The sequence below is a fragment of the Lissotriton helveticus genome, chromosome 7 (genome assembly GCF_964261635.1).
Source record: "Lissotriton helveticus chromosome 7, aLisHel1.1, whole genome shotgun sequence".
NCBI classification, from domain to species: domain Eukaryota; kingdom Metazoa; phylum Chordata; class Amphibia; order Caudata; family Salamandridae; genus Lissotriton; species Lissotriton helveticus.
In genome coordinates, this window is record NC_136068.1 from 1,421,680,021 (window position 1) to 1,421,703,593 (window position 23,573).

General features: G+C 49.7%; 1 protein-coding gene across 3 annotated transcripts in view; it reads right to left on the reverse strand.

Moving 5' to 3' along the window:
• LOC144770320 (manganese-dependent ADP-ribose/CDP-alcohol diphosphatase-like) overlaps positions 1 to 23,573 on the reverse strand; it is a 235,725-nt gene that overhangs the window by 208,607 nt on the left and 3,545 nt on the right. For all 3 annotated transcript variants that reach the window (XM_078654735.1, XM_078654737.1, XM_078654736.1), the window contains exon 2: positions 22,428 to 22,481. In XM_078654735.1, the coding sequence (XP_078510861.1) occupies positions 22,428 to 22,433 (6 nt within the window). In that variant the 5' untranslated portion in view covers positions 22,434 to 22,481. The remainder of the gene's footprint in view (positions 1 to 22,427; positions 22,482 to 23,573) is intronic.

The window sequence follows — 23,573 nt, forward strand, 5'->3', positions numbered from 1 at the left end:
GACTCCTTGCGGAGGACGAGGGCCCCCCCCCCCAGTGGCGAAAGGTGTGAGACGCGGGAGCTACGGAGGGTGACCTGACGACTGCCCTATCAATCATCGACCATGACTAGAGGCGGGAGTGGCGGTGGAACCTCGAAACAGGGGACTATTGATAAATTCACGGGCCCAAGTGGAAACTCTGGAGCTTCGGGAGGCCACCAGGCCAAGGGGCCGGACAATGCAGCTCTACTGGCGGCAATCACCCAATCCCGAGACACGTTAGATGCAAAAATTGGGGCCGTTGGGGCTGATGTCACCTTGCTGCGACAGGACCTGCGGAATGCGGTGGCCCGCATTACAGAAGCAGAAACCCGGATTACAGGAGTTGAGGACGAACTGGCGACCTTGAAGAAAAGAGTGACTAACATGTAGGGCGTACAAAAAGGCCTGGCTCTCCGGGCTGAGGGTGCCGAAGGACGGGCTCGGCGCAACAACCTGCAATTTGTCGGCTTTCCAGAGGACTGTGAGAAGGGAAACATGGAAGCCTTTCTCACCGAGTGGTTGGAGGGTTGGCTCCCGCCGGAGTCCCTCTCCCGCTGCTTTATCATCGGGCCCATAGAGCGCTCACTCAGAAGCCGCCGGTTGGCGAACGACCGCGGCTGGTGATAACCAAGCTGCTCAACTACCATGACCGAGACACGATCCTGAAGCAAGCCCGGTTGAAAGAGCCCCTCCTGTGGAATAATCAGCGGATCATGATATTCCCGGACTACACACGATTGGTGCAGCAACAACGGCAGTCCTTCACGGCAGCTAAAGCCCGCCTGCGGGGCCTCAAGATTCAATATGCTCTACTTTACCCGGCTCGGCTACGGGTGGTCTATCAGTCCCGCACCCTATTCTTTAACTCCCCATAAGAGGTGTTTACATGGACGGACGAGACAGTACGTATCAGACCACATACGCCGCCGGCTCGGGACTCAGACTCATCCTCCTCGGCAGTGCCGCTGCGGACGCCCCGACGCTCGCATAGCAGAAGCAACTGGAGATCTCGCTCAAGGAAATGCTCCCCAGCCAAAAAGGGGAACACAGAGGAGACTAAACCCCCAGACTCTCCGACTGTTGATCCGTGAGGGGCGGAAGGACACTGGGTACCTGTTTGATTTGTATATCACAGCACAGGCTGAGTGGCTGATATTGCATGCCTGGTTGGAGACGATCTACGCTTATAGTAACACTAACACTGGCAGGCAAATGTAGACTTACTGATACGGGATACGGGTTGGGTGGGGAGGGACGGACTATAAGGCGGTAACCCCTCAATTTAGAGGAGATTGTTGGGGGGGGAGAGTTGGAACGGAGTGGGTAGTTCATGGGGATCCATTGGGATAGTGGATCTCTGACCTCCCGTTGGGGGCCGGAGATGACCTATACCGCAACAGGTACTTCAATGTTACTGAGGTATGGGGTGGGGGGTGGTGGGGACGTTGTTGGAGGGACTTGGTAGGGATTGGGGGTTGGGGGGTTTGTTGGGGGTCAGTTGAAGGGGGGAAAGGGAGGGAGGAGTTGAATTGCACAGTGATCTTACAAGTTCTATTGAAGCAAAATGTGTGTGTGTGGCCTCAGACGCTCGGGCTATCCATATTTCTGCCCATGGATGGCGGTTTATACTCCTGAATCGGGACTGCAGAGGGCATCAATGCGTGTTGTGAGCTGGAATGTGCGGGGGATGCTAGACAGAATAAAGAGAGGGGCGGTCCTGAGACAGGGGAAGAGAGATAAGGCGGATGTGTTACTGTTGCAGGAGACTCACCTCATGGGTACCAAGACCCTTAGCTTACAGCGCTACGGCTTTCAGCAAGTGTATCATGCTGGGTTTGCGAGGGGATCTCGTGGGGTAGCAATCTTGGTACACCGCAGTCTGTCCTATGTTCATGAGACTCAGTGGGTTGATGCACAAGGCAGGTATGTGTTTGTCCAGGGTAAGATAGGCACTGAACCAATAGTCTTCGGGAGTGTGTATGCCCCGCCTCCACTGCATGGAGCCCTTATAGAAAAGCTGTTTGGTGTATGGGCTGGGATACCCGATGTTATGGCAGTGGTCGGCGGCGACTGGAACGATGTAATGAATGCACGGATGGATCGCCACAGGCTGGGGGGAGAGTTGCCCCCGGACACACCTACTAAACTGAACGGCATGGTGAGAGGGATGGGATGGGTGGATGCGTGGCGGCGCCAACACACCCAAGGTCGTGAATACACCTACGTCTCAGCGGTGCATAAGTCCTTCTCCAGGATCGATTACATGTTTGTCCTTCACGCCTCGGTTGGGAGGATAGATTCCACGTCCATACTGCCACGTGGTCTGTCTGATCACTCCCTGATAACGATAGATTTACTTCTAGATAGACGACGACAGCCGTTCAGATGGCGTCTTTCCACGTGGCATCTGCAACAAGAAAATTATCAAACACATATGAGGGAGGCTATTGCTCACTACTGGAGTGACAATGATAAACCGGACACGGATGCGATGACCCTCTGGGAGGCTCTGAAGCCCACACTCCGAGGGGTAGATATTGCTTGGTGTGCAGCTGCCCGTAAGGCACGTAAGGAAGATATAGTAAGAGCTGCAGACCGGGTCAGCGACCAGGAAGAAAGATGCCACGCGGGGGGGAGTGAGGAGGATGTGGGTCAACTACTGCTGTCGCAGCAGTCGTACGCCTCCTTGCTGTTAGATGAGGCTGAACTGGGGTGGCAGAGTGGGCTAAAGAACGGTGATGGATCAAACCCAGATCTTTTGACTGGGTGTGAGTGTTTGATTGGTTCTGATGCTCCGTCCATCACCACCCCCTTTTGTACCGTTAGATGAGGCTAGGCAGCTGTGGCTGGCGACTCAGAGTAGGATCTACCAGTGGGGCGATAAATCCAGCTCGATGCTATACAGGCTCTGCCAGAGCACTTTTCATACACAGTCCTTACCGTGTCTTCGTGATGAGGCAGGGACGCCCATGACAGCCCCAGCGGCCCTGGCGGCCAGCTTTGCACAGTATTATGCAGCCCAATATGAACCCCGGGAGCTCCTCCCAGCGGAGGATGTCGACAAGTTCCTCGCTGACCTCCCGCCACGAGCGATCTCAGATGAAGGGCGTGCTCGACTTGAACTTCCTTTGTCAGCGGAAGAGCTGGGTGCAGCCCTCGGAGAATTAGATGTAGGCAAAGCCCCTGGACCCAATGGGTTCCCTTGTGAATTTTTCAAGAAATTCCACCTCCAACTAGGAACATACTATGGTAGGGCACTGGAGGCAGCCATGGAGGGTGGCCGACTCCCGAGAGACTGGCGACATGCTGAAATTGTGGTCTTCTGCAAACCAGGGAGGCCCCCTGAACTACCCGAGTCCTATAGACCAATATCGCTATTGAATACTGAAGCGAAAATACTGGCGAAAGCGCTGGCCAATCGCCTCCTCCCATACATTACCGATCTTGTCCACCCCGACCAAGCCGCGTTTATGCCCCATAGAGCAACAAGACACAATATTAGACGCGCGCAGGTGGTGGTGGAGGCGGCCCGAGCAGCGGAGATCCCTGCGGCACTTCTGCTGGCAGACATAGATAGGGCTTTCGACTCAGTAAGCTGGGTCTACCTCCGCGCACTTCTATCCCGCCTGAATCTCGGGCCCCACTTTCTATCATACCTGCATTTACTGTACACAGACCTGACCGCGTCAGTGAGAGTAGCTGGGGCAGTGTCCGATTCCTTCCGTATAGGTCAGGGCACCAGGCAAGGATGCCCCCTATCGCCCTATTTATTCGCCCTGGCCATGGAGCCATTGGCGGCGTGGGTGCGAGTGGACGCTCAGATGAGGGGTGTCGAGTGGCAGACGGGACCCTCCGATAGAATCGCACTTTATGCGGACGACGTCCTATTCTTCCTCACAGATCTGAACAAATCTGGGCCGCGGGTCCTTGACATAATGCGGATATTCGGGGAAGTGTCGGGCCTCCGCCTGAACCTACGTAAATCTGTGCTGTGGGTGCTGGGAGAGCGCCGTGGACTAGGGTCCTGGGCGGCGGCACTGCAGGAAGCGACGGGAGGCCTTAAATACCTGCGTGTATTCCTGACAGACTTGTATGGAGTCTCCTGGTCGCGCAATGTTGTGCCCGTGTGGGAGCGTGTCCGCTCAGACATGACCACATGGTCCTGCATGCCCCTGAACGTGTACGGCCGCTCAGCCATATTTAAGATGGTAGCCCTCCCGCGCCTGTTATACCAACTACAAAATCACCCATATCCCATTTCATCGCAGTGGTTCAAGCAAGTAAACTCGACACTCAGTCAATTTCTCTGGGCCGGGGGAGTGGCGAGAGTGGCATTACGCACGTGCTTCCTCTCCACAAATTGTGGCGGCCTAGCGACGTCGGACATTTTGTCCTATTATCAAGCTTCCCATCTGTTAATATTGAATGAGTGGTGGTATGGGGACCGGGGCGACCCGACTTATGCCCTGGAGAGGCACCTGATGGACCCTGACACGCTACATACTTTACTGTACTCGGCTGGTAAGAGAAAGAGGCTCCCCATGGTCACTCAAATAGTGTATCATATATGGCGCGGAGCACTCCGCCGCATGGGGTGGTGGAACAAGCTAACGAGGGAAACCCCTCTGTGGCAGAATGGGCTACTGCCGGCGTTGACGTCCCTACAAGGGTTCCGTGGCTGGGACGCGATTGGCATGTCAGCCTTAGGCCATGTTGTCAGGGGTACGACCCTCAAGTCGTTCCAGGGGTTACGTGAGGAGTATGATATGCCCCAGACCCAGTTCTTTAGATATTTGCAGTTCCGGCATGCTATTGCACCCACCCTAAAAAGACTAGACTCATTGCCAGAGTTTAGCCCACTGGAGGCTAAGGTATTTATGGGGGAATTGGAAGGTAAAACGATATCTACTATCTACCAAACACTAGTTACACATTGCTCGTCTTCCCTAGACGGTCTGCGGACGAAATGGGAGAGTGATGTGGGCGCATTTGAGGAGGAGGACTGGAGGGAAGCGCTTGAGGCCCCGAGAGGAGCGGCCATTGCGGTACGTCTAAGATTCATCCAGTTCAAGTACCTACATAGGGCCTATTATACAAGGGAACGATTGTAGAAGGCAGGCCTGATTGTGTCCCCTGATTGTTTGAGATGTGGCAGAGAGGTGGGCACCTTTATACATACAGTATGGTCGTGTGCCGGGCTGCAGAGGTTTTGGTCCGGAGTGTGGGACTGCCTGTCTGAGGTGTTGGGCTGGGAGCTCCCCCGTTCACCACAGTTGGGTCTTCTCCATGTTATGGAACAGGTGGGGGGAAATAAACGACATCTGCTGCTGTTAGGCCTCACTGTGGCCAAGAGAGACGTGGTTCGAGCCTGGAAGGACCCTAGGGCCCCCCTGGTGGGAGTGTGGAAAAGGGGACTGGACTTTTACATGGGACTGGAGCGCCCGATCTTTGCAGCCAGGGGCTGCCCTCGAAAACAACATAAGATTTGGAAGAGAAGTGCAGATTATAGAGGACTATGGCTGGAACCACCAGCAAATGATGGACCTGAGGAAGGGCATTTGAACGTTGATCCCGGGTCATGAGGAATACACACTGAATGCTTCTTATTATATTTGTGTTTGTAAACTACTTAGACGCTGTGCAGGGGGGGGGAGGGGGGATCCGGGTAGGGGGAGTGGGAGGGGGAGGGGAGGGGGGTCGTAGTTCAATTACTTTACCTTAAACTGTTGATTGAATTGCCTGAATGTGTTTTTTTTACTCTAATGCTCACAGCTCCTCCGGTTCCCGGGGCGCTGTGTTTGTCATGCAATTTTCAACAACATAATACAATTTTGTTCTGAAAAAAAAAGCATAATATTTCAAATCTGAAAACAAAGCCTCTAAGGCTTGAACATCCCAATCATCAGAGCGTATATTTTGTTTAATCACATCCCCCATAGAAACTCTTAGTACGTTCGGGACATTTATAACCTCTGTGGGACCATGAAATTTAACAACATCCCATTCAATCCCATCTAAGATAGGCCAAGCAGTAATATTTACAAAAGTCAGGTCCCTCTTCAATCTGTGTGATGAGGAATAGGGTGCCAATGTTCCATTAATTAGTCGAATAGCAGCCTTCTCTACAACGTAGTGTCCATTCACAAGACAGAAAAAATACACTACAAACCCAATAGACCTAAACAAAAAAATGGAAAAAAGCACCAACCAAATGTAAGTCCAAGGAGGAATCAAAAAATGTTTTTTAAACCATGTTGCAAAAACAGAAAGTTTTGAAGGGGACTTCAATGTGGTAGAGTTAGTGTCAAATGAAAATCTGGACTCAGTTGCCAAACAGGTTTGTAAATCGGGCATCGATAAGTCTGTGGGGTAAGTATACTCAGTATCATCAAGATGAGCATCAGGTGGGGTATTCAATAAAGGACTTGAAAATGCAGGCATCTCGAAGGCAACGTCAGGCCTGTTGTTAGGAGCCGGAGCCAAAACAGAATTTCTCAGTATCGATGGACAGGAGACCGCAGGTGTCATACTAAGAAGAATCGGCCACTCTGTGTAATTTGACATTGTCAATGGAGATGTACCTTTTTTCCTTACGACCTGGAAGTGGAGGTAAAAGGACTGTTCTTGTGCCCTGTAAGCCAAGTACAGGAACTGGAGCTCGATATGAGGGGCCAAACTCTTTCTTGTTTTCGACCTTCTCTCGGACCAGTTCTCCGACTCAGGGTAGCCAGTCAACTACCGGAATCTGCAACGCAGCATCAGCTGTGGATCGTGGCCTCATCGGCCAGACTATTGCCAACAGCGCGAACTCCCACATGCTGATGACCAAGAAAATTAATAACATACACGAGTGGCAGGTGCTCTTTAAGTTCAGCCACTCGAACCCAGATCATTTTATGTTTTAATGTGCTACCTTTGTTTTGAGTCCAAAAGAACAGATTGTCATTGTAAGGCTGAACACAGTAGTAAGAGTCACTCACAATAAGAGTAGTCACACCAGGATCTGCGTACTCCAATACAAGCATCAGAGCACGGAGCTCTGCTAACTGGGCGGTACAGTCCCCTAATGTCTGTGTATGTACGACATCGGACTTGAATTCTCCATTCACCATGGTACCAACCACAATCGCGCAAGCTGAGACGTATGCGTGCTTAGACCCATGCGCGACTTGCGCTGAACCATCAGTGTAAATGATACAATGGAAATCCTCCAAAGGGCGCATAGTCAACGGGGCAGGATGAACAAATTCATACTGCAAAAACTCCTGCGACCGTAAGGAGGCGTCAAAAATGAACGTGACATCCAGAGACGTCAATGATGTTGCCCATTGTATCCACCGTGGGTGCAAAGCTTTCGTCACTGCCTCCAAGACAGGATACGGGGTAACAACCAACATGCGTTTTCCCTGCGACAGTGCGCGTTCTTTTAGAGTCGCCATTTGCACTGCTGTCAAAACTTTTTCCACAGTGGAAAACAGCATTTCAGGCTATATGTACAAGTGTCACTTGTAAGCGATAGGTACAGTGTCACCTTCGTTAAAAGTAAGGTATGTAAAACCCACCGCCCCAGGGACGATTCTTATCACCAGGTCGGTGTGGTTATCACACGTCAGTAAGAATTTCGATTCTAGAAGATCAGCCTGCAAAGATTGCAAAATGGCTGAATGGTGGGGCAGCCAGCACGATTTGGTAAAAGTTGGTTGTATCAAAGCATATAATGGCTTGATACGCTGGGCATATTCGGAAATAGAAGTACGCCCGAAATTCAAAAATCCCAGCAAGGACTGCAATTTTTTCAGTGTTGTAGGAGCGCACAGTTGTGCGCATTTCTCCAAGAAGTGAGGAGTCAATCCTCGACCTTCGTTATTGAGCTCATAGCCCAGGATCAACACTGTGTACTCTGCAATGAGAGACTTTGCAAAGTTAAATTTGTAACCGAAGTCCGCAAAATTACAAATTATGAGGTCAACGCGGCACAGATGCCATATCTCGTCGTTCGTGAGATAAATGTCAGCCACATACGAACACGCATCTGGGTCGATTCTCTCTAAAAGAGAAACTATACAGGCAGCAAACACACCTGGACGATTCTTGTAGCCCATAGCCAAACGTTTACATTTTTTTTGTGTGCCACCACTGGTAAAAGCGGTCCATTGACTACTTAAATCAGAAAGATTGTGGGCAAAAGAAGTGTGGTTTTAAACCTTTTACGCACAAGACCATCCACTTGGGCAGAGCCGTGGGTATTCTGTACTGCACAGATACGGCAATGCGAGTTTAGATGCCGGTAATCCAATACCAAACGGTAAGAACCATCAGGTTTGGTCACAGTAAAAAGAGGGTTATTCATCGGAGACACACAAGTTTCAATCACACCTTGATATTCCAATTGTTCGAGGATTTCTGCGACCGAAGCTTTCGCTTCAAGCCGCATGGGATATTGAGGTTGAGGCTGTGGCATAGACCACAAGGGAATCCCATGTTGGGGGGAGAATTTATCTCAACCACAGTGAGCACGGTACAAAGCAGGCGCAAGGTCCTTAGCCCACTCTTCTGCAAAATTCAGCGCATGCTCCTTTGACACTGTGTGCACGAAACTAGGCAGGATTACCTCCTGCCCTCTCGGAGCTGCGAGAACAAAAGGTGGGGGCCAGTCAGACTCCGCTAACAAAATGTCATACGTAGTTGTAAGATTTTCCCAAAATACCCCTTTTATGGTACTTTGTATGTCACCTTCAATTAAAAGGTCTATTTCAAAAAGCCTATCAGGGGGAGCTACTCTAGTATCAGCTGTCTCAACAACAACAAATTTGTTAGTCGCTGTCACCTTCAGTAGTGGACGCAGGGCCTCTCGAACAACGGTAATCTCCGCCGCGCCGTCCAACAGCGTCAGCGCCCACGTCTGAATCCGAATCTGCATTCTCGCTATCTGTAGCATATCTCGCTGTTAAAGCGGCAACTTTCTTTTTCTGAAACTGGGGTCTTTTTCTGTGAAGAATCGTCCTGCTTGCCTTTTCCGTCTTTCGGGCGGGGTTGGTCGCGAGTCTGCTGGTCACCCCGTCCTCTGCCGCCGCCTCCACCACCGGACGATGAGGCCGATGTGTCCTGCAAAGTACGAGGAGAACGTTGATCAGGAACCTGAAAACGATTAGGTGACTAAATCGTAGCGCGGTCGCGTATGTCATAAGAGCGCTCAGTAGACGCAGGCACTGGTGACGCGAGACCGGACTCCTGTTTCTGTTGTTGTTTTCCCTGTTTCTTGTTTTTATTCCAATTTTGCTTTGGAACCTTGGGTTGATCGTCTTTCTCAGACTTTGACCCCTGAGTTTGTTTCTTATCTTTAGCATAAAAGGGTTTGACACCAAAACTATTACGGCCTACGGTCTTATAAGCCGCCGTAATAATTCTACGTAAATGTCGGGGTTTGTCGGCATCAGGGACTTCGCGTAAAGCATTAGACACTTGGAAGTTCACCGCCTCTCTCTTTATATTAGAAAGGACGAGATCGGAAACTACGTAAAATGAGCCGAGTCTCATTCCCAATTCAACCGCAGCCTCAGGTCCCTGTTCATCTTGAACACATTTAATGACCGTCGGAAGGACAGTCATTGACGGAGTGCCGAAGCACCTCGTGTACACTGCTGCAAAGATTCTACCCCATGACTCGAAGTCACCGGCTTCCGGTACCAAGTCCTTGGGCAAACTAATTATAAGAATCCTGTCTTTTTCTACAGGACTCGAATTTGGAAAAACTGCCTCCAGCTGGCAAGCCAGAAAGGCATATCATCCTTATCCTGGGTACGCTTGCCCATAACCACATTAACCATGACGGGACTAAGCTTCATCCCGCTGGAAGTGCCGCAACACCAGGGGCCCCGCCCTGGAAATTGCGGGTAACATATTGAACCAAGGCCCTAATAACTCCAATTGTGGAGGTATATAGGAGCCTCAACTCAGCAACGGGGACTGCCCCCGCACAAGGATGCAGGGTAAATCCAGCCAAAACAGGCCAAGAAGCACCTGGAATGGACAAAGGACCTAATCTAATCGCCGTTAAACTATGGGGAAGGGCGCCATTAAACCAAATACGTTGCTGCCATGCAGAAATCGGAATTTCCTGTGTCCTATAAGGAACATATTCCACGGGCACAGCTGTGTGAGACTAAGTGTGAAACACCTGAGTAGCCGCATCCACAGCAGGAAATGTCACCCATGAGTAAAAAATCTCAAACGGGTAAGCTATCTCAGCACTCACTACTAAAATAACCTCCATGCCCTCCAAGGCGACGTTATAAGCCTGCAAATGATTGCGGACCGCAATGCGACTATGTTGCGGTATGTCATCGTCACCCATAATGACACAGACAGGATAGGTACAATGCAAACAATGTAGCACAACTGGGTAGTAATTCAAAAGGAAATAGTTTTGAAAGATTCAAGCTTTAAAAGACCTATGTAACTATAGGTAGGTTTATCTGTCACCACGGTTAACCGGAAACAATAGTGAAGGGGTTAAGGACTGATATAAGCCCTACTCAAGCGTTATGAAATAAGACCACCACTCTTAGGGCGCCATGTTGCAGGGATTCTGCTCAGACACAGAACTGTGCACAGAGACTCAGGACCTCAGTGAATTAGGATGTACCAAAAACTCACCTTAGTACCCAAAATCCCCTACCAGACTAGCATCAGTGTCTCATTAGCTCTTCGTCCTATAGCAAAGTAACCAATGATTAGACAACCCAGAACATGCAACTTAGGATACCTCAGGTAAGGTAGGAAACAGGAGTACTCTTTCGTTACACTCTCATACCAGTCCAGAACAGGGAGTAAAGGGAGTCACGAGCAATTTTAAAATGTTTATCTTAACGCCGTGATCTCAGGTGCAGCATCTTAGCTAATACAAGCAGACATATGATAGGAAATAAGATTGTCAGCATAGTTACGATTCCATAAAATACAAAGGGAGAAAGCATGTTATAATGCTAAATGGAAACAGGTTAAATATATACCTATATTTCACCCTCCCTTGCTAGTAGGTTATTTTATGACTAAAGAAGGTCTCTTAGGCTTGCATAGGCGACCCCATACCTCAAAGATTAGCAGGAGTGAATCACATTGAGTTCGGCACAAGCTCTCAGCATATGAATGTTCTCCAAGTGTGTTCAATCATGCCTACACAGTGCATTGTTAAAGGCGCCAGTATCTGAGTTGGCCACAGCTGCATATATGTTATGGCTAGAACGCACACTGATCAGTTCGAACAACAGCTACAGTGTTGAGGTAACCTTGAAGGCCTCTGCACTCACTGTTTATACTAAGCTTACAAAGCAAGTCTAGCAATGTAGAAAAACAAGTTATTCTCATGTGAAGCAAAACACTCAGCCAATAGCTAACGTGTGCCGTGTGCAAAAGAAAGCAAAAGGTAAATGGCGTTTAACCTTCTAATAAGCTCGTGCTAACTTAACACAAGCTAGGATTTGGATATTGGTGACCGCAAGGCATCCGGTGGCGGGCATAAATAGTAGGTCAATGCAAGAGCGGGTATGGTGCGCAGCGGAGGTGTGGGTGTATTATAGTGTCCTGGGATTCCATGTTTGCCACACATCGCATTGCCTAGTCTGGAGGCCCAGTCTGTGAGTCGCTTGGTGCTTAGCTTTCTGTGGGAGGAGGGTAACCCAGTAGTATCCTTACTGGGCTCCAAAACTGTATTAAAGTCCCCCAACCATTGTCAGACCATGGGAAAGGGAGGATTCTACCTCTATGGTAGCACGAAGGTTGCATACCAGGTTGAGAGTAGCGCCTCTCAGGGTCCCCCTAAGGGCCATGAAGCGGCTCGGACAGCTGGAGGATCGCCACCCCCCGGAACTTCATGAGAAGCCTAAGTGCCAGACTCTATTGAACTCTTGATGTGCAAGGAAGGAACAGTGGTTCCCTATGAGATGCATCTCTTGCATCAAGGGGACAGCCGGGGTGGATCTCTGTCAATTCTTTGATACTGCTGTGCAATTCACCTTATCTAGGAGCCTGTTGACGTTCCAGGAGAGGACTCATAGGGGTTCTCCCTCATAGTTGGGTGTAGTTATGTCGATTGGGTGTATGTGTGTGGCGGCGTCTGTGTGGGCTATCTATTGGACTTGATTTTCCAGGGCCTGGAAGTGTCTGAGGGCACCTTGTCCTGCTTCAAGGGTGGTACTCGTGCATATCAAGAGTGTCATGCCAAGTGCTGCAAACAAGAGAAAAAACTATAAGAAGAACAGAGAGAATGGTCCCCACCCGTCCGCCCCAACCAACCACCCACCCTATACTTTGCTCGAGAAAGCATCTGTCACCCAGATAATGAGAACGCAAAACAAAGTTAAACTACAAAGCTTGATGCAGGATCAGAATGGTGGACCCCTCCATGTAACAGGATGTTCATGCCTCCGGAGCAGAAGCAGTGACGACGCTGGATTCCAACTCAAATCGTTGGGCTTCGCGAAAGATTATTATCATCTGATCCTGTTGCTGCAGATGTTTTGTTTTTTTGCTGGATGGCTCGCTAGCTTTATTCTGGCTCCACACGAGATTCAACGCTCCTCTGGGTTCCGGTGATCCGTTTGGTCTTTTTGATGTGCAGGCAGGCGAGGCAGAGACCACTCTGCAGGCATTGCTTACCCTACAGGATTGGGTGCTTCGTCTGCAGGACCCAGTTTCTTTAGTTGTTGCCGGTTGTGCCAGACGGCAGATGGAGAAGAGACGCCCACTGACCACTGCGCACCCGGGGTTTCGAAGAAGTGTTTTTTTGTTCTGGAAACCACCCTGAGTTGGGCCTGAAATGAAAGTCTACACTGAAGGTTGAGGGCCCACAGTTTCTGCTTAACAGTGTAATGTGATCTACTTTGTGCCTGTACTTCTCTGGTATAGTCCGGGAAGATCATCACCTTATTGCCATGATAGGACAAGGTGGGATGAGCGGGCTTCTTGCAGGATGGCATCCCTGTCCTGGATGTTGAGGATTTTGGTGATGATCGGCCGGTGTGGGGCTACAGGAGGTGACCTGGACGTAAAAGCACGGGGTTCGCGCTCCGCGCTGAGAGCAGCCGATCGCATCCATGATTCGATCCAGTCCTCCAGGAAGGTGGCTACTTGTGCTGTTTCTGCTGCTTTGGGGATGCCCACCAAACGGAGACTGTTTCGAATTGAGCAACTTTTGAGGTCTTCTGCACTCATGTGAAGTTTGCTTGGGTGGGACAGTAAATGCATAACTTGCTCTTTCAGGTGTAGAACATCGTCCTTCATCGTTGATAGCCGGGATTCAGCTTCTGTTATGCGGCAAGTGGCATTGCGGAGGTCTTGCCATATGAGGGCCATGTCTACGCATACTTCTCTTGTATTGGTTTCCACCGAGTCTTGTGAGGACTTTATGGCCTGTAGTATTGTGGCGAGGTCTCCGAATGGGAGGGGGCCTTGGTCGGAGCGGAGTCACTGATGCTAGTCCCGCCTGTAGTGTATTGTTCCATGTGGGTTTAAGATGGTGGTGGCCTCGCTCCTTTGTCTTTCCCCATCCTGGGATTGCCTCAGAAGGAGTGGTGCATGGCTGCTGTATGTGGTTGCCTGCAGAGGGTAGACTTGTCTAGGCTGTCTCCATAGACCCACCAAATCCCACTCTTCGTTTCATGATCGCAGCCTCGTCCCCACTGAGGATCTCGTGCCCCGCCAGAGACACTCAGGACTCTCGTTGACAGCAACACAATTGTGTACCGCTGGGATGGCGGTAGGTCTAGTCCCAGGCTTGGTGGGTTTGTGTGTCCCTTGCGAATGAGTCTCAGTCAGATGTCATGTACCGTCGGAACTCACTGAAGCCAGGTCTGCCATAGCCAGGAGGGGTCTGCCATGTCCAGGAGGGGGACCCGGCAGGGGTGTGGTCGCTCAAGGCTCCAACTCCGGCTGTCCCAGTCAGCTGTCGACAGGGCTACATTGCTTGTATTGCAGGGGATCTCTACGACCCGGCATTATTCCCCTTGGGGCCTCCCTCCAGACACCAGGTCAACACCATTGACCACCCTCGAGGCTGGGTACTGCAGGCGACTCTTTGTTGGTTTCTGTTGGAGTTATGCAACCTCTATTTGGGAGGCGAGGCGAAGCCCCCAGGGGTCGTAGGGGTCCCAGAGCCCACCTCCAGGCCCCCCAGCACTCTCAGTCCTAGATGTGTGAGGCACACCCGCAGCTTTATGGTGGGATCTCAACAGCCTCTATTCCTTTCTTTGCATCCAGAAGCACACAGAAGAGCGGTGGCCCCAGCCGGCCCTCTCTACCGCTCCGAGGAGTTTGGTCCAGCTTCCCAGGGTGATCTTCGGCGTAGTCTGGTCATCGTACCGCTTCCTGGTCCCTGTATGACTGCGGCCTGGGTGTGATGCAGTGCAGGGCGGGGCGCTGCCAGCTCCTGGTTGCCAGTCTATTTGGTTTAGGGCTTCAATGCCAAGTCTGACCCTGGCAGGGGCCCGGGGCTACATGCTGTGAGAGGGGACCCCCGGGAGTGTAGGTACTGCCAGTGTGTCCTCGAGGTCAAAAGGTCCAAGGACAGTCACCCTCTAACTCAAGGCTGGTCGCCTCTGTTGTGGCGGCCAGGATCAGGTCTTCAAGTCATCGGGGGAGCGAGGAAATGAAGCTGGCCACACCGTGGGCTTGTGGCAGCGGGCCTCTTCACAGCCCTGGGCCCTCCTGACTGCTTGGTAGTCCCTGTAGGCCATCTCCCCCATCCACCCCTGCCGGGTAACTCCCGAGGTGAGGTTTCGTTTGGCGGTGCCCCTGCCACCTCAGGAGCAGCACGAGTTGTCGGGATGGCCCCTGGGGGTCCGCTATTGCGGTTGCAGGCTCTTTCGCCACCCTGCCAACTTGCAGGCTGAGTGCATGATCTTCTTCCCGTGGAGCGGGAGGAAGGTAGCGGGGGGCTCGTGATCACACCACGGGACGGTGTCAGCGGGGCTTGGCCCTACCTCGCGCCCACCCAATTGCCTGGAGAACACTTTGTGCCATCTTCCCTTGCCGAGACACCACCGAATGCTCTCTCTGGGCGCTGCCTCTTCTACCCACCAGTCCGTGGGAACTACGTTGGAGGCCCCAGGAGTCTGCTGCTGCCACGGTTACTGCGGCCGGTGTCCTGCAGATCCGCAGGCCGACCGCACGCTCCTCTTTACGCGCCACCACCAGCTTACGAGACCAGTTCCACTAACCTTGTCTGACCTGGTATGCAATAGAGGCTGCCAGAGTCTCAGTGTGTGTCTCCCCCGCCCTCCGGCGGTATAACCTGCGGCTGACGAGCCTCACGGGTCCCAGCTAGGATACCACCATCTTGTTGTCTCTCCACCGGGGTACGCTGCAGGGTCTGTCTCTGCTGTATTTCAGAACGTGTTTCGGGTGCAGTTGTACTCACAGCAGGTTGCCCTTTCACTTGCGAGCTGGAGATAGAGTTTCTGCTCCTAGAGGATTGATGCCATGCAAGCAGATGACGAAGGGGTTTGGAGCACTCTTAAGAGTGAGAAAGCCATCTTTACGCTCAAAGCAACGCCCTCAAGACATTAGACTTCTAAGGAGGTTCTTAACTTTTTAACTTCCGTGGAACCCCACTCCATCATTATTGCAATCTGGGGACACCCACTGAATCACTGGAATCCGGGGACACCCACTAAGTCATTACTGTAAGCAATTTGGGTGAACTGACACTCAAAAACAATACACAAAAATTTGGCAACAACCGTTCTTAAAATGCAAATAGACAAATGAATTATTTTAGTAAATATCTCAAAATAAATAAATAAAATCAAAATTTTCATTTTATTGGGAAGGTTGGGGCTTTTATAAATTTAACTGAGGCCACTCATTGTCCATACTACATTCTGTTTGATGCATTTGCACTGCTCCCAGGAATCAATCTGAGGACACCAACTTAATTTTCAGCCTCCAGATGCAAAATTCTTCACATTTGTTGTGATGTTTTTAAAAATTTAAGTTTTACATTTTGCTTCTTAATTTACCTACGCTTTATAATTCTGTTAATATTGTTTCATTTTCTAAGTAGTCACGGACCCCCTGCTTAGGTGCCACGTACACCCCACGGGTCCCCAGACCACAGGTTAAGAGCCACTGTTCTAGTGTTGTGCAGCATGTGTAGGTTGTAAGCATGCTGATTTTTGTTGTAATAGGCAAATAAGGATCTTGTAAGTGTGCTATGATATCGTTCTGTCTCACGTGTTATGGTCTTGTTGCACTGGGAAGGGAACTCACAGTGATACCATCATAGTGGTGAAAGGCTACTGCCTTCATCAGGAGTTTAGCAGGATGAGCGCACTGGCGGCGGCATACCGTTTAGTGATCAGTAGGAGTGAACATGTCCTTTCTAGCCTGTGCATCTAGAGCGAGAGCTTAAGGTTCCCTCATTTTTAAAGTTCTGCTGCTGTAGCTCACAATTGGCCTACATCGGTTTGTTGTGAAGTGCTGCGTAGCACAGTAGTGGTGTATATGCAGCAGTGGATGTATGTGTGCCTAGGAAGGATACAATACAGGGGTAATGCAGAACTAAGCAGTGCGTGCATGGGGAGTGCATGTGCTCGGTGTATGCCTGCCTATTAGTGGTACAATACATTGAGGAAGTACTACTGTGCAAGGAGTGCATAGTAAATGAATGTGTTGGATGTGTGTGTGCTTTGAGTGGTATAGTACGTGAAGCATACAGTGTGTGTAATGTGTGTAGGTTGTATACATACATTGGGTGTATGTGTACTGGTAGATGGTACAATACATCGAGGGCCCTGAATTTCATTTCAGGAAACTCTCTGATTTAGCGATAGGTCACAAGGAATAGGACTGGGCACATCTCAGGATGGAGATGGGGCTGATAAAAGAATGATGAGCAATAGGCCTGGGGCCCTGGGCTAACCTTTTTATACATATTACTGTGGCTGACATTCAGGTGTGAACTCAGTCATCCCTATGGCCTGAGTTATGCCGTTATCAGATTTGGAGTCGTTCCTGCCGTGACAGACTGCTTTCAAGAGGAAGAAGAGAGCAGAGGAGTGGGCATTTCAAAAGAAGCATACCCCTCAGCATCAAACTTCAAAGACTAAGGGCCAGATGTACGCCCATTCACTTTTGTGAGTCGCAAATTGCGTCGCATTGCGACTCAGAATTTGTACCTCGCAAAAGTGAATGTATAACAGTGTATCAGACACTGTTTGCGATTCCAAATGGGGTCGCAAATTGCATGCCTCAATATTCATGAGGCAAGCACAATTTGACACCCCAGTGGGAATGGCTAGCACTCCCAGGGATGGTGGCCTGCTGGGGTCAGTAGGCCACCATGTCTGTGACTGCTTTTTCAATAAAGCTGTTTTTTCTTTAAATGTAGCCCCTTTTCCCTGGGACCACTGCCTGCTCTTAAAAAATATTTTAGCACGCACTCACAAAGAGGAATGGGTCCTCTGGCGACCCCGTCCTGTTTGCGAGTGTTTCGCGGCCGCAAATGCAGTTGTAAAACAACAGTACATGGAATTGAGACTCGCTATTAGGAAGGGACGCCCCTTCCTAATAGCGAGGGTCACAAACGCTATTTTGCGAGTCAGTGACTCGCAAAATAGTGTTTATGACCGCAAAAAAGGGTCCTGGCATGTACAAACAGGCCGATCCCTCATTTGTGATTGCAAAAAGGGTCGTCCATCGGGCCCTTAAAGCTTAAATCACATTTGGGGTCTGGAAATGGACTATAAGAAAGGGAGCTTGAGGCTCAAAATAAATATAATTTGCGAAGCAGCCAGATGGGCTGTGTGAGGAGGGGAAGCTCTGCAAGACATCTGCCTGTGACCAGGACTGGTGTCCAAGGCCTGCTAGTCTCCCCGCTGGGTGTGGAGACATCACACTGGAAACCCAAGACCACCTGCTGTGGAGCCTGGAGCACCAGTGCCTGCTTGCTGAGAACAGTGTGCCCTGTGAGGAATTGGAGGGAGTGAGGAAAAGTGGGGCGCCCTGTATGCCAGAGGAGGGACGCTATGGATTGAGCCATGTGCATCGCTGGGCCGATTGGGCAGGAGCCCATGGGTAGTGGGGAGCGGCGAACCAGTATTCCTAAGGAAACGGTGTGAGAAGAATGATGGGCAGTAAGGGCTGTAGCCCATGTGTGGTAGGGGACCATGACCTTGTATTTCAATACAAACGAGGGACCCAATTCTGGACGATATTTAGCGGGGTCCAGTGTACATGTCCAGTCAACCATATACAACAAAAGGTACAAAGTTCCCCGGGGGATAGACAAGAAAGTGTGTGTGTGTGTAAAGGAGGAGAGCAAAGGCAGGGAACAGGTTGTTCCCTTGTTGGAACTGGAAGGCCTCACACACCCAGTGAGCTAGATGTCATGCTTCATCATTGGCCTACTGCTCCTCGTCAGACTGGCGCTGCAATGTCTGACGGGCGCCTAACAGGCGCTCTTTGTTGGAGTTCTTTTGTTCCAGCCAATGGTTGAGTGCGTGTGAGGTGTCAAGTGAAGGTGTAGTCGTGAGGGGATGGTGGTTAAAAAAGGTGGGTCAGTTCACAAGGACCTTTATTCACGTGGCTGACTCCCTTGATTAAAAGAGTGGGAGGAGAGATAGAGACTGTAAGGGGCACAGAGGACTACCTCGAACCCTCTGGTCAGGTCGACATGTTTCTTGCCCAACTGGCAATTCTTCAGGACCTCAAGTGCTCAGTACTACACAGTGATGAAAAAACAATAAAGGAAAAATAAAAGATACAACCTCTCTGGGTCAGTAAGGGACCATGCCAGGAGGTCCTGCAGTAGTGTGGTGACCCTAAGGGTGTCCCTAGTGGGCCCGCAGTCTGTTCCCGTGGGGCAGCACGATAAGGTACGGAACAGCTGTTCCGCGCTACCTTTGGAGCGCCACGCGTGTGGGTAGGTTTACGAGCCCTGGCTGCACGCACTAGAGGTACCGTACCTTATCATGCTGCCCCACGGGAACAGACTGCAGCGCCAGTCTGACGAGGAGCAGTAGGCCAATGATGAAGCATGACATCTAGCTCACTGGGTGTGTGAGGCCTTCCAGTTCCAACAAGGGAACAACCTGTTCCCTGCCTTTGCTCTCCTCCTTTACACACACACACTTTCTTGTCTATCCCCCGGGGAACTTTGTACCTTTTGTTGTATACCATGACCTTGTATGCCAGGAGTCTGAGGAGTTGACAGTTCTGATCAGGCCGGAGCCCTTGTACCATGAGGCTAACGTGACCCGTATGCCAGAGGGGGTCACTGGGATTAGCAAGATGGGTAACATGTTCAGAGTAGTCGCCGAGAGCAGTGAGGCCACTGTGGACCCTGGCACACCAGCCTAGTATGAAGGATTCATGCCAGGAACTTCATTTCACCCCTAAATCATGGGAGAAACCAGAAACTTATCCTGCAAAGAGGAGCCGCCAAGGAGCTGCTGAGGCACAACCGCGTGTGAGGACTCTCCAACAGCTGAGTGCCATCCTCTTTGGCAGCGAACAGCGAACTCATCTGAATTGGCTACGTGGAAGGGGCGCGCTCAGGAACTCCAGTCTTTCGGATTCTACGAGGTGCAAATAAGCCTGATTTCGGGCCAATCAGCCCCAGGGAACTTGCTACAAATTAGCGCTGTGGCATTAGAAAACTGTTGACTTTAATTATAGAGATTTAGTGGACTCGAGACTCAGACTGCTAGTGAGGCTTATCCTGGTAGTAGCCTACAGTGAATGGGGAATTTCCACTCATTCTAGAAACGAAGAAGGAGTGGGACCCGGGGAACTGCCTAAGGAAACACTAGAGCCCTATCCTCGGGGGGGGGGGCAGGGGGGGTAGTTGTTTGTGAATGTTGTATCTTTCCTTTGTGTGGGTAACAGTAGAAATAAAATACTTCTCTTTTTTCATAAAAGTGAATATTTGGCCAGACAAGGATTTTTTGATGCTGCTGTGCTCATTTAGAGTAGAGGTAGATATAAAATGCTTCTCTTTTTTCATCAAAGGGAGTATTTCGCTGGGCAATGACTTATTGCTGCTGCATGTTATTTTGAGTAGTGAGCCTGAGTACGTTCACTCCCCTGTATCCATACCTCCCCCTCCTCCTCCCCCGCCTCAACCCCCCCTGGACTGCTCACCACGTTACTGCCAAAGGTCAAGTGCAGCAGGGGTACTTTGCCCAGTTGCACAAAATCCATAGCAAATCAGCCCCTGGGACATCAGGAATAAAAGGCTTCAAATATCCACAGCTGGGCCCAGTAACCCCTGCTAGGCCTCTGGCCCTCTGAAAAGGGTTCTGACAGCGGGGTAATAGAATTGGCCCACACTTGACTTGACTGTGATGGATACACCAAGAAAAAAACATAAGCCAAAGAGATAATATTGGAAAACAGAACAAGACTTGCTAGAGAAGAGGAGAAGTTTTAAACCTACTATTCACAATTGTAAACTTCGGGCCTTAATGTTGAAACACAGCATTATTGTTATTTGAATACCTGTCACCTTTCTTCTATCACCTCTGCACAAACAGCAGGCATCAAGATTCTTCAGGGCAATAAGGCGCCCGGTCAGGACAGCTATATGGGGAGTTTTTATAAAGTCTTTGGTTCACTGATTGTCCCCTATTTAGTGAGAGTATACAACTAAGACTGTGACTGACAATAAATGAATCCTTTATCTCCCAGATCCATAAACTCATATTGCCCAATTGTGCTGGCAAATATAGATTTTAAAATCTTTACTATCGCTAAACACTGGTTGAGCGGAAAGAACCCTGGAAAAGAGGTGGGAAAGGAATATTTTGGGCTGAGCACCAGCAGAGAAAACCGGCCTGAAATCAGTCCAAAGAGACCCAAAAGTCACTGAATGTACACTTAGCTGGGGGGTTATGCTGAGTAGCTTAGTTACAGTAACCACAGTTACAGTAACCAAAGGGTTTGACTCAAGAGATGTTCACATGTTCTACTAAGTTTATTCTGCAAAATATATTAACCTACTCTGAGCCTTGAAAGGATGTTGGAGGAAACATGAATCTGAAACCAGAGAAGCAAGTCAAGGAGTTGGACCTACTGGTCCCAGCCACACTCCTGGAGATCCTCTCCGCCCCCACGGAAATCACCTGTGGAGTCCCCCAGGGGTCATCACTGAGCCCGACCCTCTTCAACATCTACATGGCCCCCCCTTGCAGCCATCGTCCGACAACACGGCCTCAACTTTGTATCCTACAACGACGACACCCAGCTCATCCTCTCCCTCTCCAGAGACCCCACCACCGCAAAACTCAACTTCCAGAGAGGAATGCAGTCTGGATGACCAACATTTGCATAAAACTCAACGCGGAAAAGACAGAAGTCCTCGTCCTTGTAACCACCCCTTAGCATGGGACAACACCTGGCGGCCCACTGCCCTCGGAAGCCCACCTACCCCCTCAGACCAAGCCAAAAACCTTGGAATCGCACTTGATTCATCACTCGCCATGAACCAACAGGTCAACGCTGTCACCTCCATCCAGCTGGTTCAACACCCTTGCATCCTTCAAAAGACGTTCAAATGGATCCCCCCGGAATCAAGGAAGAGAGTCACCCACGCACTCATCACCAGCAGTTTGCACTATGGAAACGCTCTCTATGCCGGCATCAACAAGTCCCTACTCCGCAAACTCCAGACAATACAGAACACCGCGGCCAGACTCGTCCTCGGCATCCCGCGGCATGAACACATTAGCCAACACCTGCGTAGACTCCACTGACTCCCCGTGGAGAAGAGAGTCACCTTCAAAATCCTCACTGAAGCCTACAAATGCCTACACAACAACGGACCTAAATTCCTCAACAACAGAATAAACTTCCACGTACCCAAAAGAAACCTCCGATCTGCCTACCTCGCACTAGCTGAAACCCCGTGCATCTACAGAACCAGAGCAGGCGGAAGTTCGTTCTCTCACATTGCAGCCAAAACCTGGAACGAGCTACCGACAGACATCAGACACCCTCCCTCCCTGAACACCTTAAGGAAGGCTCTCAAGACCTGTCTCTTCGGCTGAACGGATGTGCATACCCCCCGCCCCTCAGCGCCTTGAGACCCTCACGGGTGAGTAGCGCGCTTACAATTCCCTGATTGATTGATGTTTGGCTAACGCATGTGCATGCAAGAACCCGAGCTTAGGATTGGAGGGAGGGAACTGCATGGGGCAGCACTAAGGTTTTAAAAGGAGGCTGAACCGTACACACTACAACAACAACCACCTGGGGTACTTGATTAAAAGGATACAAAGGGAAAGACGTTCTCCTTCTGAGCAAACGTTATTAAGCACGCGTTGTTGAGCACTAATTCCCCAACACCCCCTACACTCCTCTTTGTACACACTGGTGGAAGAACCAAAGCATATTAACAATAGATGACTTACCTGCATTGTGTTCCTTTATACCGAGGTTACCAGGGATGACTCCTGACATAGAACCTGGAAAGCCGAGAAGAGAAAAAGATAATTAATCCAGAGACTAATCTGTACAGCCTCATCTGTCAATTAAAACTGAGAACACTACAATCAAGTACTGCCTCACAGTGAATATATACTCAGTCATTGTTAGCAGACAAATAGCTGACACCTGTGTTTGAAAATGTCAGGTCCTCCAATGTAAACTATAGTGAATGTATCATATTTTCCATGACTGGCTGCAATGCACCAACCAAGAGGAATTTTTAAAAAAGGAAATTCACTTGTACTGACAAATGAAATAGTTGGAGATAATGAGGCTTTATGGCCAGAGCTGCTGACTTTGGAGCTGGGGAACCAAGTTCAAGTCTTGGCGTTGGCTCCACATTGTATGAATCTGGATAAATCACATAATCGCCCCTTGCCTACCAAAAAATGAATGTGTCCTTGTGTAATGCAAATGGTGCTCATGTAAAGCGCCCCAATACCTTCGGGTCGAGTTTGCGCGATATAAAACTGCAAAAAGAAAAGAAAAAAGTGTGGTATCATACTTGTTAAAGTTGAACTTCCAATCCAGATTAATTTGAAATATTCCTGCTCTTTTTTCTATTCATTTGCTCTTAGGAACAAAGAATGCTTATGTTTGCCAGCTCAGATAAAAGTACACATACAAACAGTAAACCTAAGCTACTAGTGCTACTGCCTATGAACTTTAAGTCCAAAGTTAGCAACATAACGCTGCTTTTGGCAATAGCATTTATGTACAGGGGAAGAACTGAAATTGCCCTGTCAGCTGTCAAACTCTGCTCAGTGTGTATGCTTGATAATTTTTTCATCCTTAAATAAGTCAAGCTACATGTGAATGTTTTATCAATAGTACTATGTATTATAAAAAAAACAAAATACATAAAAAACTACTTTGACTTGTACCCGTGTCACATAACTATTTTAAAATTGCATGAGCTACTCGTGTCTGTAAAACTAAATGTCTGTCCTGAATTTTTGTTCTGAACTTTGGCCCTTTTTCAGAATGTAATGGCATTCGAACTCTATGCCTCTATAGTCACTTTCTATACCTCTTTTGAGGACGGCCTGACAAAAATATATGTGCACAAA